This window comes from Electrona antarctica (genome assembly GCF_951216825.1).
Source record: "Electrona antarctica genome assembly, contig: scaffold_325, whole genome shotgun sequence".
Classification (NCBI taxonomy): Eukaryota; Metazoa; Chordata; class Actinopteri; order Myctophiformes; family Myctophidae; genus Electrona; species Electrona antarctica.
This window is the reverse complement of record NW_027638726.1, coordinates 81590-97500: the sequence shown is the minus strand read 5'-3', so window position 1 is coordinate 97500 and position 15911 is coordinate 81590. Positions and strand designations below refer to the sequence as shown.

The 15911-nt window shown below is 43.4% G+C and overlaps 2 protein-coding genes across 3 annotated transcripts in view; one reads left to right on the top strand and one right to left on the bottom strand.

Moving 5' to 3' along the window:
- The window catches only part of LOC306917770 (ankyrin repeat domain-containing protein 22-like), a gene marked incomplete at its 5' end in the record, with an annotated part of 12527 nt that extends 10921 nt beyond the window's left edge, over nucleotides 1-1606 (bottom strand). Inside the window, one exon of the mRNA XM_079530679.1 lies at nucleotides 1568-1606. Within this exon, the coding sequence (XP_079386805.1) occupies nucleotides 1568-1606 (39 nt within the window). The remainder of the gene's footprint in view (nucleotides 1-1567) is intronic.
- Nucleotides 1607-3584: 1978 nt separating this feature from the next.
- Nucleotides 3585-12511, top strand: LOC306917766 (uncharacterized protein). 2 transcript variants are annotated; one of them, XM_079530677.1, is made up of 4 exons: nucleotides 3585-3942; nucleotides 5682-6044; nucleotides 6615-6710; nucleotides 11521-12511. In XM_079530677.1, exons 1-4 carry the CDS (start codon nucleotides 3648-3650, stop codon nucleotides 12369-12371), a joined length of 1605 nt encoding a protein of 534 aa, XP_079386803.1. In that variant the 5' UTR covers nucleotides 3585-3647; the 3' UTR covers nucleotides 12372-12511. The 2 variants fall into 2 exon arrangements, with proteins under 2 accessions (XP_079386803.1, XP_079386802.1); XM_079530676.1 differs by having other exon boundaries at nucleotides 11518-12511.
- The last annotated feature ends 3400 nt before the right edge of the window (nucleotides 12512-15911 follow it).

The following is a 15911-nucleotide window of genomic DNA, read 5'->3' as shown; positions in this document are numbered from 1 at the left end:
GCTGGTATGAACTGACTTCAAAGACGAGTCTAGTCTGCTGCCAAAATACCAACCTGAAGGCCACTAGGGGGCGCCAAAAGGCCCTGACCGCCACCATATATATTTTATTTTATTTTATATATTTTTATTTTTTTCAAAAAAAAAGTCTAAAAAAATAAACTAAACTTATTTATTTTTTTTTTTACCATGTTATAAAACACGAAAAACACGTCCTTGGCGCTCCAGGACATCATGAAAAAGAAGTTAAATAAGTCCTTGGCGATGGATGAGTTGTACTACACTATATTAATGACAACTTGTGTGACAAATGACAACAGTACTTTTGGAGGGAAGAGAGAACAAGACTACTGAGACATGTCTCAGATGTGTAAATTACCGTTGGGTTGGTTTTAGGTCAAAATGAGTTTGTCATTAATGACAACAATGACTTTGTTAACCGTCAATATTCATTCAACTGTCCTCTTATTCACTACTAGACAAGACTGGTCATGACCAGTCTAGTGACTGATATTCACATGACCAGTCTAGTGAATGATATTCACATGACCAGTCTAGTGACTGATATTCACATGACCAGTCTAGTGAATGATATCCACATGACCAGTCTAGTGAATGATATCCACATGACCAGTCTAGTGACTGATATTCACATGACCAGTCTAGTGAATGATATCCACATGACCAGTCTAGTGACTGATATTCACATGACCAGTCTAGTGAATGATATCCACATGACCAGTCTAGTGAATGATATCCACATGACCAGTCTAGTGAATGATATCCACATGACCAGTCTAGTGAATGATATTCACATGACCAGTCTAGTGAACCACTTTTAGAGGGACACGTAAACTGCCATTTAATTCTTAAAACATAAATGAACAATAATACATTTGAATGATTTCCCCTCCAAGTAAAGAATAGTACCATATATATTCCACCCCAGCCTAGACTATAGTCTCAATTCTGTAAACTTACATAAGCAGTGAACTGATTGGATTCACATTAGCTTCACTAAAAGGTGTATGTTCCATTTAGTTCAGCTATGTGTTCACCATTATAGCTGAACACAAAATATCTAGTATAGCTTTTGGCAAAGCTATACATGTTGTGTCATGTGTGGCATCAACATAACACAGCAAAACAGATGGGTATTGAGTGCAATTTGTACATCACATCAAAGACTGGATTATCCACCCATGTGTAGCTTTTTCACAGTTGTAGGCTATTACACATTTGAAAAAAAAGGTAGTCGACGAACATTCTTCGTCTTAGTTTTAGTCAACAAATGGGTCACACACACAGGCCTGTCTGTCTGTCTGTCTGTCTGTCTGTCTGTCTGTCTGTCTGTCTGTCTGTCTGTCTGTCTGTCTGTCTGTCTGTCTGGTCTGTCAGAGATCATAGCGGCATTATGTTATGCTTTAGCTATTGAAAAATAGCAGATCTACAAGCTCATAGCGCGCCTACGAGTTTGTAGGTCTGCTATTTTTTTTAAATCGAAGAACGACTGACATAGAAACATAGCTTTTTCAGAAAACTGTCAGGATGTAGAAGACATTTGCTATACTGTTTCATTCAGCCACTCAATGTCCTCAAACTCAAACATATTCTCATTTAGCCTACTTTACCAACCAGATTAGGACATTAGGTATACCAACAATTCTCAGTAGCTTTATTTTTGAAAGAGCTTAATTGTAGTGTTTACTATAGTAAAAACGTAAAATAGAGTTGTGAAGATTATAGCTCTGCTATATAGGCCTAGTAGCTACATTTCCATAGCAGATTATTGCCCAACAACACATCACAAAAAAGATACATTTGTAGGCGCACGCACACACACACACACACACACACACACACACACACACACACACACACACACACTGGGCCACACACACACACACACACACACACACACACACACACACACACACACACGTGTGTGTGTGTGTGTCTGTCACATGTCTGCCACATGTCCACTGTGTCGCCATGTCTTGACTCCGCCTTGATTTGCCTTTGCAATGCAAATTGCCCCGTGTAGGCAGATTAACATAAAACCTTGGTGTACTCAACATGTCCGGGTTCACAATGGGGCTCTATGGCCTGGCAAGTAGACTATTTCCTAATAATGGTGTCTCAACCAGTCAATCCCGTACAGTGTATGGGGCGTACACTTTCCGTACAACTGTGGAAGTTCTTCACATATACGACTTTCGAGTAAATTACAACATCATACATCGCCAGGTCATTTTCACTTTTCATTTTCACTGTTTCTCAACTTGTGGTCTAACTTAAACCCTCTATTCTATAATACAAGCGGCCGAAATGAGTTTTCTTCGACGGGTGGCTGGCATCTCCCTTAGAGATAGGGTGAGAAGTTCAGTCACACGAGAGAGACTCGGAGTAGAACCGCTGCTCCTTCGCCTGGAATGGAGTCAGCTGAGGTGGTTTGGGCATCTGGTCGGGCGCCTCCCTAAGGGAGGTCCTCGACACACGTCCCACTGGGAGGAGACCCCGGGGCAAACCAAGGCGCAGTTGGAGGAAATACATCGACTCACTGGCCTTGGAACGTCTCGGAATCCCCCAGGAGGAAGTCACTAATGTTGCTCTGGAGAGGGAAGTCTGGAGCACCTCGCCAAAAATAGCTGATCTACAAGCTCACATCACTTTGTGAGTCGTGACGCATTGTGAGCTTGTAGATCTGCTATTTCTGGTAAATGTTTCTCCAAAGAGGAAGATGTTGGTGTCCAAGGGTGGTTATTTTCAATCTGTCATAATGGAAACTATACTATATTCTCAAGTTTTCCTCGTGAGTGACATACTGTATTCAAGGGTAAAGATTTACATATTTACGTACAATAATATATGCCATAAATGTAAGGTTCTATTGTATTGTAACAATGTAGGCTACAGTAATTCAGGGATACCTTGAAAGAGTACAGTGATACAGACTACAGAAATGTGTGGGAATTCAGGAAATAAGCGGCATCATGACAACTAATCTGTGGAGGAAAAAGGGTGTAAAAAACATTCGACTATACTCAAAAAACACACCCGTGTGAACTGAGTGGTGCAAGGTCTTATATAGCCTGATCAGCTGTGGTCTGACGTAATGTCAGTGACCATGGTAACCATGCTCACCTGTGCACGGACACGTACACAGGTACACAAACATACAGACAAAGCTGGTTGTTGGAGTGGTTTGCACCACTCAATAAAAGTCCACACCAAAACTAAAGGAAAACCACAGATATCTTTGGGATCTCGTTCAGAGCGATTTGATTCGATCGACATTCGACAGTAACACTGACGGCCAATCAAAATCATTTGACATGTTTAGAGAACGTTCTTGTTGATCAGTGTGAATGATCACATTATTATCATAATTTTTGAGCAGTGCCATTAACTGCGTATTATTGGTTGGAAGAGGGGAATTATATAGAAGATTATAGATTTTCGGTTGATCCAAGATTTGGGTACGTCACAAGGTGGCGGTAATGCACCAAAAACTGGTTGCCATGGTTGCCATCTGCCGTAAAACAAAAAGAAGAAGCTGCTGCTATTGCGCATGCTTGAACCACGTTGTCGTCACGTGCATGCGTGTGTTGTTTTTCATGGCGGCGAGGAACAAATCAGCGTGGTGAAAAATGTCTTACAAACGAGGTAAAATGCGTCCAACGGAGTCTCTAAGGCTGAGGCTGTCGATAAATGAGCACCTGACGTCGGTGGGAGAGGAGATATTGTGTGTTTTGGATAAACAGCAGAGTGATGTTGGTCAGCTGAAGCTTGTCGGAGTGTTCGTGTTGGAGCGCCTCAGCACTGCTGCAGGATTCATGTTCAGCCTCTTCCAGAGAGAGATGGAGACACTGGAAACTCTGCTGGGGAGACAAGACAAACTTCTGGACGTCCTTTTACAGCCACAAGTCATATTATACAAACCAGGTATGTTAAGCTCCCACGACCCCCTTTTTCCCTCACTGTATATGTTTCTTTTCCCTCATAGAGAAAAATATTCTCTATGAGGCAGTTCTCTGGGCAATATCGGTAGAGGGCGCAGCGGAGTAACTAAAAGTATTTTTTTCCCGGTGGAAACAAAATCCCCTTTTGGCCAAAAAGTACAGTTTATACGTGTGGTGGGGGGCTCAGAGTGCGTCCACTAAGGAAAGTAGGCTTTCTATTGACACAACCTGTCTTTGTATTGGTGAGTAGGTCAAACGTTCGTGAGATTTCCACTAAAGAGGAGAGGCTGGTCCCATAGCCTTATACTGCAGGGCAGAATCGTAGAAGCAGTAGAAGGCTATGGACCAGAGCTAGTGGACCCTCTTGTAAACAAGTGTAATGATTGGGGTCGTCCACTCACAGTTAACAGCCTATGTATTGAGTTTGAGCTTGAAATGTACTGTAATTCTGCAAATTGTTAATAAATATTTCAATCAATCAATCAAAAGCTGACAATCAACAAATATAGGAGAATAAATGTGAGTGGGTGACAAATTATATTATCACACGAAAAGATAAAATTTCCTACCTAGGTTCCATCCTGGAGAGAAATCTTTACGGTGATAAAATGGCCACCAACGTAATTAAAAAAAAAATCACACCCGTGTGAACTGAGTGGTGCAAGGTCTTATATAGTCTGATCAGCTATGTCAGTGACGTCACATACTAACCATAGCAACCATGCTCACCCGTACAGGCACAAACACACACGGGTACTAACAAAGCCAGTTGTTGGAGTGGTTTGCACCACTCAAAAAGTCAACCAAAGAATCCTATACAGGATCTCCTCACTGGTCGACAAAAACACCTTGAAGACCCTAACGGGAGCCCTCGTACAAGGTTTCTTCGACTATGCATGCACCTCTTGGTACCACAGCACCTCAAAAGGCCCTTAAAAGAAGGCTCCAGGCCTGGGCCATGGCTCAGTGGTCCAGGCACCTTGGCTGGTAATCCAGTCTGGCAGTGTGCCGCGGGTTCGACTCCCGATCCCGACGGTCTTTACTGCATGTCTTCCCCCCATCTCTCTCCCCATTTCCTGTCAGCCTACTGTCTGTCCCTCCATAAAAAATATAAAATAAAGGCGAAAGCCACAAAAAAAAACATAAAAAAAACAAGGCTCCAGACTTCCCAAAACGAACTGGCCAGGCTACTATTTGGCCTCACCCCCCCAACCCACCGAACCCCTGCCCACTTTGACAGGCTGGAATGGCTTAGGGTTGATGACAGAGTACAGCATCTTGCAATGGGTCTGGTCCACAAGATTCGATACACCACCAAGATACCCATATACCTGTCTAAATACTTGCATACATACAAATACAATTAGAAACTGGCCCCCGTAAAACCTGAATCCCCCACCCACCCCTTTTCCCCCTCACTATTTTTTTACCTCCTCTATGATGATTTCCTGTTTTTGGCTATATAGAGTATATTTGTACGTCTCTAATTATGATGAATTGAACATGGTGGGCCCTATTGTAAACAAGTGTAATACTTTATGGTGTCGTCCACAGTTAACAGTTTTGTATTGAGATGTGCTTGAAATGTACTGTAATTCTCCAATGATCTGTTAATAAATGCATCAATCAATCAAAGAATAAAATGTCATACATTTAGAAAAGCACTTTGAGTTGTTGTGCTAGCTCTTCTCTCCTCCTTGTGTCTGTGTGTAATGTGTAAAGAGGGTTCCCCTGAACATGAGCTCATGTTCAGGGCCCAGGAGTGGAGCTCCAGTCTGCTCCAGGAGGAACCACAACATGAGGAGAGGAGGTCCAGTCTGGTCCAGGAGGAACCACAGCCCTCACAACATGAGGAGAGGAGGTCCAGTCTGGTCCAGGAGGAACCACAACCCTCACAACATGAGGAGAGGAGGTCCAGTCTGGTCCAGGAGGAACCACAACCCTCACAACATGAGGAGAGGAGGTCCAGTCTGGTCCAGGAGGAACCACAACCTCCACACATTGAAGAGGACAACATGGAAGAGGAGGCTGATGTGTCAACATTGACATTACTACGTGGGAGGACAAGGTGCCACTCTCTCCCAGGTAAAATAAAATAAATAAAAATAAGCATCACACTAATTAACCCATTCTGGACGGGAACCCCTTTGTGTTTTAAGCATTCGGTTATACTTTAGCTATTGAAAAATAGCAGATCTACAAGCTCATAGCGCTATGAGCTTGTAATAACATCATTTTTGGGGTCCTTGACATAAAATAGTTTGAGCAACACTGATATACTGTAGAAACATAGGTTTTTGATGAGACGAGTAACAGTCTCAACATTTAAAATAATTCTTCTAAATCCTCCAGTTTTCTGAAATAAATATTTTCACGATTTTTCAAAAATAGCAGACCTACAAGCTCCTTGTAGACCTACAAGCTTGTAGATCAAAAGGGGTTCCCGCCCAGAATGGGTTAAGAGGACGAGTGTTTGTGCTATCTGGTGATGCGTGAACATACACGTGCTCGGGTGGGTGCCAGAATGTAGGGTGCTATTGATGATTTTAAATTATTATCTGCAGCTATTCTTATCACACCATATAGCACAAGATGACACTATTATACAATTATAGCCAGGCTATCAATTCACTTCAATTACTTCCTTCATTCCAGACCAGTGTGTGGAGTCCAGCCTGCAGGTGACCATGAGTTCTCCACAACCAGCCTGCACTGGACAGGAACAGGAGCCTGACGACCACCTGGAAACCAGTACGTTTTATTCTAATTATTTCAATTATTGTTTATAGCAAAGGTTTATAACTATTGTAATGGTGCATTTAGACAGATGCAGGGCGGCTGTGGCTCAGGAGGTAGAGCAGGTCGTCCAATGATCCATGGGACGGCGGTTCGAATCCCGGCTCCTCCTGTCTACATGTCGAAGTGTCCTTGGGCAAGACACTGAACCCCAAATTTCTCCTGATGTGCTGGTTGGTACCTTGCATGGCTTCCGCTGCCATCGGTGTATGAATGTGTGTGTGAATTAGGGTTGGGTGACGATACGAATCTATCGTCAATCGCGAATGTGCGAGTCCAATCGCCGAATATTTTTATTAGGCGATTTTTCGGGACGATCGGAATCAATTTGGGCCAGCAAAGTAGTAACAGCGGCCGGGTGGAAATCCCCTCCTCTCGTTATAATGGTATGGTCCCAGAGTCCCCGCACTCCGCAGCATCACTCTGGCAGCCAGAGTAAAGGCTGGGACCCGGGACCGAGCCGAGGGAGGCTACTGTACTGTAGCCTACAGGTTGTTTACGCTCCAGAGTCCAGACCCATGCAGTTTAATAATATACAGTCACAACAGAATGCACACTGCTGTCTCGTGTCTCATCACAATCCCAATGCGCCACCTGTGAAGTCGGGGGGGAAAAAATAAAAAACATGCTGCTAGTGTTAGTGTAGGCTCGGGGATTAGCTTAGCGCTTAGCTTAGCGTGTAGCTACTGATTCAACCCACTGATTGAACTTCATCTCCGCCTGTAATCTAAGTTATTTTTTATTGACAGCGTGAACGAACCCCGACACCAGCTGCAAAAATAGACAGATCTACAAGCTCTCGACGCGTAGCGAACGGGGCTGCAAAAACAGGCAGGACGCGATGCCTTGAGAGCCTGTGGATCAGCAGCATGGGGGCCGGCGTGGGGAGGCAAGAGTTCTCCGGGGAGAAGTTACTAGGGCATGCTCTTATACTCTATGGGCAGGCTACATGTTGCTGCGGCTAATAACACTGTCACCAGCCAGTGGTTGTGATGTTAGCTTGGCTTGCAGCTGCTTGTCCGTTCCAACTTCACTTCATCTCCACCTGTAACTTATTTTGTTACCCTGGCTGCGCAGCTGCGCTGCAAAAACAGACGGATCTACAAGCTCTCAACGCGTAGCGAACGGCGCTGCAAAAACAGGCAGGACGCGGTGCCTTGAGAGCTTGTAGATCTGGCTTTTTTGCGACCTGCAGTGAGCTGTTCTCACTTTACTTTTATGACACGAATATATCGTCCATCGGCGATTTTTGGACAGACGATGGGCGATTGAAAAACATTGGCATATCGCCCAACCTTAGTGTGAATGGGTGAATGTAATGCACAATCTATGTAAAGCACCTTGGATAAAGGCGCTATATAAATGCACCATTTACCATGTAAATACTAGGTTTTCAATGTAATGAGTCCCGGGATGCAGAGATGGTCTTTTAGATAAGTTGACTGTGTATAGCAGGGGTTCCCAAAGTGGGGTCCGGGGACCCCCAGGGGTCCTTGAGGCAGTCGGCTAAATGATAGTTTGGAACCAAATGGACCCTTATGGGTCTGTAACTTATGGGTCTGTAACTAATCAAAGATGACCTCTCTACTTCTATTGCTTTTTAAATATCAATCTGATCATGTTAAAGTTAAAACGTTCTTTTCGATGCCGTGTCCCGCACCGAAAAGAGCCGATCTACAAGGTCGCGATGTGTCCGATCACGATGCCTTGTGAGTTTGTAAGTTGGCTCCACATTTCCAATCCTTATCGATTGGATAGTGGCTGCAAAACATGCACATTGCATTCACATTCAACAGTGTAAAGTAATTTAGACGATCATTTTACCTAGCCTGGCTTTAGCCAGACTGATTCACTCTCCCTTCCTCCCCAGTGGAGGAGACGTCTGTTAACTGTTAATCCACGTTGTGTGTCTGGCCAAAGCCAGGATGGATGTTTGTCGCAGAGGCGTACGTTGCCTGTGGAGCAGACACAGTCTGCAGATCTGCACCTCATCTTTCTATGGTTTTATTACTGTACCCATAATATTTTCACACAGATCATTTCATCCTTTGTGGGAAGGATATGGCTACTGCGTAAATTGTGTGTCTTCTCCTGACATCTTGATTAACAGTTTGACTGCGGGATTAATTAATCGCAGTCCACTGTTGACTGCCTAGTTTTTCAATGTCCTTTGAAGAAGCACCCGGCCGTTATCGTCGATCGTTTGTAATGGTTCTGAAAAAAAACCCAACAAGCAGCCAGGAAGAGGCAAGCACGTGCGGAGCCTGGACTCCCATAAAGTTTGCATTGCGCCTCAGTTTCCCAGAAGTCTTTGCAAGCCAGTGCGACGAATATTTTCCGGTGATGTCATCCGAACGCGTCACCTATCCCACAATGTTCGATGGAAACCCTGTCTTAAAAACGCGAATTAAACAATGAAAGCATTACTCGTGAACGGGAGGGAAGCTGTTCTTCATCAGTTAACTCTTCTAACTCGTGAATGGGAGGGAATGTAGAAAGCCTTGCTTCCCTTTTGCTTTATCCTGTTCTACACTGTAATGTGAATGAGTCAACAACTTCATATGAATGTGACTTTGCTGAAGATCAGCAGCTCAACATAACAACGATGCCAGCACATACAGTAGCCCGTTCTTCTTTTATGTTTATTTTATTTGGAAAAAGCAGTACAATATCAGCATTTCTACGTATACATAGGACACAAGTGCAGTTCCCAGGATTTTTTCTTTTTTTTTTCACCCCTCTTCCCCCGCTCCCCCCTCCAAGTGACTCCATCTCCAGTGTCTCTGACCCCTCTTCCCCCTCTCCCCCCTCCAAGTGACTCCATCTCCAGTGTCTCTGTAACATCCTTGCTTTCTTCAGGACTACATATGGCATCAAGTCAACACTTAACAGGGGCAAAGGAGTAGCCCGTTCTTTAGTCACTTTATTTACAGCTTAGCTGTACCGCAAATCTGTCAGGACTCCTCGGCTCACCCGGACCGGCGGAGGACTCCCTGGTGGCCAAAGGGACCGGCGGAGGACTCCCTGGTGGCCAAAGGGACCGGCGGAGGACTCCCTGGTGGCCAAAGGATTTTTTCTGAACATTGAATGTCTGATCTGCCCGTGTTGATTTTGTCGACTAAAATAAAGACGAAAATTTTTCGACTACCTTTTTTCACTGACAAACTAAATGGAAACTAAATAAAAACTAAGCTATGATGACTTAAGACTAACTATATTGACAATTTCGTCAACAGATAAAAACTAGACTAAAATGTTAGGAAGTGACTAGTGGACAAGCGATCCAGTATAAGTCAATTTACACTTTGTTGCATGCTGAAAATAGCCGATCTACAAGCTCACAACGTGTCGCATTGTACGAGTGCAATGTTGGCTCTCACCCTCTGCCCATGGAAGAGCGACATTGCCTTGGAATGAATGTATATTTGATACACAGATGGTATACATAACTTTAAATTACAAGATATTGAACACGAACTCTGCAGCCGCACGCTTACATTGGACACCCAACGTTTGCTTCATAAGGTCTAGCCTTTGATTGCCTTTCAATAAAACCACCGTATCGGTTGGGAGGTGTATTGCACTCTGATACATAACTTGAGAGAAAATGACCACTGTGCTGCTACACCCAACGTGGCTCTAATTGGGCTTCACAGCCAGCTAAACTCTTCCTTGTAACTCCTCCAAGGAACAGGCAATTGTTGCAAAGGACTGGTTTATTACAAAAAAGTGTAAAACTGAAACCTAAAATACAGAAAGCAGAAGACACAATTAATAACAGAAATACGAATAACTTGTTACTAATGTCACAATTGAGAACTAACAGGGAACAACAAAGTATTTCCTGTCAGCATACATGTTAAGGCAAACATGCTAGAAATACTGAACTACAAGGTCAAGTAGTTGTATTGTATAGCCTATATGAATAGAAGAGCGTCCACATGAGGCCTGAACTACCACCTCCAAAAGATGACAAATGTGGAAAAATATGCTAAATATACAATGTCACACTGTTGGAGAATATGCCTACTTACATATTTTGCCACTCAAAGGGATTGAAACAGACTGATGGCTTTGGATCATTCAACACAATCAACAATGATCTTTCTTGGTGTTTACAGTGAAAAAGGAAGTCCATGTCACTTCCTGTAACATTAGTAGCAAGCCACAGGAGACAACCAAAGACAACCAAAACACAGCACCCCCCTGGAGACAGGGAGGTACTAACCAAAGGAATAATGGAACAACTATGCCCCCCCCAAGTGGCAAAAAGTAAAATAAGGAACATGTTCCATCACAACCACAGATCGGATTAAAATGCTTTTTATTGCAGAATACGGGATGCATGTGTGCTAATACCCATCCGTGCAAAATTCTAACACCCGAAGCCCTGGGGGTGAGCACTTTAGATTTAAAATCTGAACGTTCATGTAAACGACATTAGCTTTTTAGATTTAGCAAGGAGCTCAAAACAGTGGGAAGGTCTGCCATCATGCTCGTTAATAACGAGCGTCACCATGGCTAACATTTCCCCGTCTTTTTAATTGAACAGAGGTTACTATTAGAGGACTTTCCGGTAGACCGATGGTTTAATTTACAGTGGAAGTTTCTCCAGCCACAACATCTACAACTGTTGTACCTGTGGTAGTTGGAGGAAATGTTTGTCTGAAGTGTTTACTTCCTTGTAGTAAAACAGAGGAAACACTGCATTCAACAAGTTCAACATTTAATGGATTTCTTTCATTTTATCTTTTGCCTAAAGAAGAGCTTTCCCCTGAACATCAGGAGAGGAGGTCCAGTCTGGTCCAGGAGGAACCAGAGTCTTTACAGATTAAACAGAAGCTACTTCAAAGACCAGTGGAGGATGACGGGTCAACATTGACATTACTTGCAGTGCAAAATGATGATGATGATGATGATGGCAGAGAGACAGAGCCTCTAGCCAGCACTTCAACTCAACACATGAATACACAAGCTGATGTAGAGGACTGTGGAACATCACAACCAACTAGTGATAACCAGCTCCTCTCTTTACACTCTTCTGAATCGGACAATAAATGTGACAGTGATGATGAGTGGGAGCCAACTAGTGATAACCAGCTCCTCTCTTTACACTCTTCTCAATCGGACAATGAATCTGACACTGAAGACAGTGATGAGTTAGAGGAGACCAGGGAGGGTCCATCAGATTTAAACACACTGACATCACACAAGACACAAAATGTGAAAGGTCAAGCCTGGTCGTTGAGCAACAAGCTGTCCCAGGACCTGAAAACACCAAAACAAACTGATTCCACGAGGAGTCACACAGGGAAGAAAAGGTTTAGTTGTACAGAGTGTGGCATAATGTGTAATACGAAGTCACATCATAACGAGCACATGAGGACTCATACAGGGGAAAAGACCTTTACTTGTAAAGTTTGTAGCAAAGGCTTTGGTATTAAAAGTAATTTAAACGTTCACATGAGGACGAGTCATACAGGGGAAAAGCCCTTTACATGTGAAGTTTGTAGCAAAGGCTTTGGTAGAAAAAGTAATTTAAACGTTCACATGAGGACGAGTCATACAGGGGAAAAGCCCTTTACATGTGAAGTTTGTAGCAAAGGCTTTGGTTAAAAGTCAGCTAAATCGGCACATGAGGAGTCATACAGGGGAAAAGCCCTTTACTTGTAAAGTTTGTAGCAAATGCTTTGGTTATGGAAGTCATCTAAAGGAGCACATGAAAACTCATACAGGGGAAAAGCCCTATAATTGTAAAGTTTGTAGCAAAGGCTTTGGTATAAAAAGTCATTTAAACGTTCACATGAGGACGAGTCATACCGGGGAAAAGCCCTTTACATGTGAAGTTTGTAGCAAAGGCTTTGGAAGAAAAAGTAATTTAAACGTTCACATGAGGACGAGTCATACAGGGGAAAAGACCTTTACATGTGAAGTTTGTAGCAAAGGCTTTGGTAAGGGTTGTCATCTAAAGGATCACATGAGAACTCATACAGGGGAAAAACCCTATAATTGTAAAGTTTGTAGCAAAGCCTTTAGTGTTAGGGCTAGTCTAACTAACCACATGAGGACTCATGCAGAGAAACAACCATTTACTTGTGAAGTTTGTGGGAAAGCCATGTCTCAAATGAAGTGTCTAAAAGTTCACATGAGGACTCATACAGGGGAAAAGCCATTTACTTGTAAAGTTTGAAGCAAAGGCTTTGGTATAGAAAGTAATTTAAACATTCACATGAGGACGAGTCATACAGGGGGAAAGCCCTTTACATGTGACGTTTGTGGGAAATCCATGTCTCAAATGGGTAGTCTAAAAGTTCACATGAGGAGTCATACAGGGGAAAATCCCCTTGCTTGCAAAGTTTGTAGCAAAGGCTTTGGTTATAAAAGTCATTTAAAAGATCACATGTGGACTCACAGGGGAAGTCTGTAGCAAAGGCTTTAGTGATAAGGGTGCTCTAACTTGCCACATGACGACTCATACGGGGGAAAGGCCATTTACATGTATAGTTTGTAGCAAAGGCTTTGATTCAAAGCCTGCTCTAAAATACCACATGAGTACTCATGAAAGGCTGGTTTCGTAAGAATAGTCTAAAACTTCACATGAGTCATACAGGGGAAAAGCCCTTTGCTTGTAAAGTTTGTATCAAAGGCTTTATTTTAGGAAGTCCTCTAAAAGAGCACATGAGGACTCGTACAGGGGAAAAGCTGTTTACTTGTAAAGTTTGTAGCAAAGGCTTTATTCAAAAGCATCATTCATCTAACTTACCACATGAGGACTCATACAGGCGATATCGGAGCCTTCTTTGTCACCCCTGTATCCCCTGTGGACCAGACAGATGAGACGGTGTCTCCTCCTGAGGCGCCCGGGGTGAGGCCTGAGGAAGCAGTCAGACCGGCCTGTGACCCGGCTACAGGGCCTCGTCAGTCGGGGCGTGAGCGCCGGGCACCAGAGAGTATACAGCTGTTTGTTTTTTTAATCTGAAATGTGAACTAACTAGCATGTGAAGGAATTGGACTATGTTCAGAAGTTTTTTGGATTTTGGTGGTGTATGGGATGCACAATGTGTGGGATGTGTTTGGGTGTGCATTTAAAAAGAGAGAAAAATGATTAGGTGTTGTCATGGCAACTTTGTGGGAACATGCATAGAGGCACCTGAGCTCCATGTGACCAGATCAACTTTGTGGGAACATGCATAGAGGCACCTGAGCTCCATGTGACCAGATCAACTTTGTGGGAACATGCATAGAGGCACCTGAGCTCCATGTGACCAGATCAACTTTGTGGGAACATGCATAGAGGCACCTGAGCTCCATGTGACCAGATCAATTCTGTACCGTCATTTCCCCTGTTGATTCCCAGTAAATGTTTGCATTACCATTTACCTCTCGTGTCTGTGGCTTATTTGGCTCAATGGGCTCCATTTTTGTCTCATCTTTCTAAAGCCACTATTTGGGGATTTAGGAGTAGTGTTAGTGTTCCCCCACTAAAGTTGGTATTTTGGTTACCTGTCTAAATCCCTTAAACACATCCGTTACCCGTTATATTATGCATAGGTGTGGTTTGGGCGTTACACAATTAGACCAATCACCAGTCCACGTCCCATTGCCTTTAAGAGATCCCTTATGCGTTACCCGTTAGTGCTATATTGCTTCATAGCCTCAGCCCGTTGCTGCCTCACTTGTGCTGCACAAATAACGGGGTCGGCAAAAAAGATAGCGGGTGACGCGGGACGAAAATACCATTAATTAAGGGACAGAGAAAGCTCCTATATTCGTAATTTTAGGGCAGTGGCTGAATTGCGCGCCGCGCTGCGGGTAAAAGCTGCGACAATTTGAGCCCTATATCCCTTTGCCTAAACTGGCGCAAAGCCAATGACTTGTAAAGAACTCTGCAGCCGCTCTGTGGCACGCTTACATTGGACACCCAACGTTTGCTTCATAGGGTCTAGCCTTTGATTGCCTTTCAACTCTGATACATACCTTGAGAAAATGACCACAGATCGGATTAAAATGATTTTTATTGAAGAATACGGGTGCTCATGTTTTGTTTTTGTAACAGCTTCCATTCATTGTCTGTAAATATTGTTTTTGAAACTGAAGGATGATCAAATAAACTAAACTAAACTAATACGCATCCGTGCAAAATTCTAACATCCGTGGCCCCGGGGGTGAGCACTTTAGATTTAAAATCTGAACGTTCATGTAAACGACATTAGCTTTTTAGATTTAGCAAGGCGCTCAAAACAGTGGGAAGGTCTGCCATCATGCTCGTTAACAACGAGCGTCACCATGGCTAACATTTCCCCGTATTTTTAATTGAACAGAGGTTACTATTAGAGGACTTTCCGTTAGACTGATGGTTTAATTTACAGTGGAAGTTTCTCCAGCCACAACATCTACAACTGTTGTACCTGTGGTAGTTGGAGGAAATGTTTGTCTGAAGTGTTTACTTCCTTGTAGTACAACAGAGGAAACACTGCATGGAAAATGTTCAACCTTTAATGGATTTCTTTCATTTTATCTTTTGCCTAAAGAAGAGCTTTCCCCTGAACATCAGGAGAGGAGGTCCAGTCTGGTCCAGGAGGAACCAGAGTCTTTACAGATTAAACAGAAGCTACTTCAAAGACCAGTGGAGGATGATGAGCCAACATTGACATTACTTGCAGTGCAAAATGATGATGATGATGATGATCGCAGAGAGACAGAGCCTCTAGCCAGTACTTCAACTCAACACATGAATACACAAGCTGATGTAGAGGACTGTGGAACATCACAACCAACTGGTGATAACCAGCTCCTCTCTTTACACTCTTCTGAATCGGACAATAAATGTGACAGTGATGATGAGTGGGAGCCAACTAGTGATAACCAGCTCCTCTCTTTACACTCTTCTCAATCGGACAATGAATCTGACCCTGAAGACAGTGATGAGTTAGAGGAGACCAGGGAGGGTCCATCAGATTTAAACACACTGACATCACACAAGACACAAAATGTGAAAGGTCAAGCCTGGTCGTTGAGCAACAAGCTGTCCCAGGACCTGAAAACACCAAAACAAACTGATTCCACGAGGAGTCACACAGGGAAGAAAAGGTTTTGTTGTACAGAGTGTGGCATAATGTGTAATACGATGTCACATCTTAACCAGCACATGAGGAT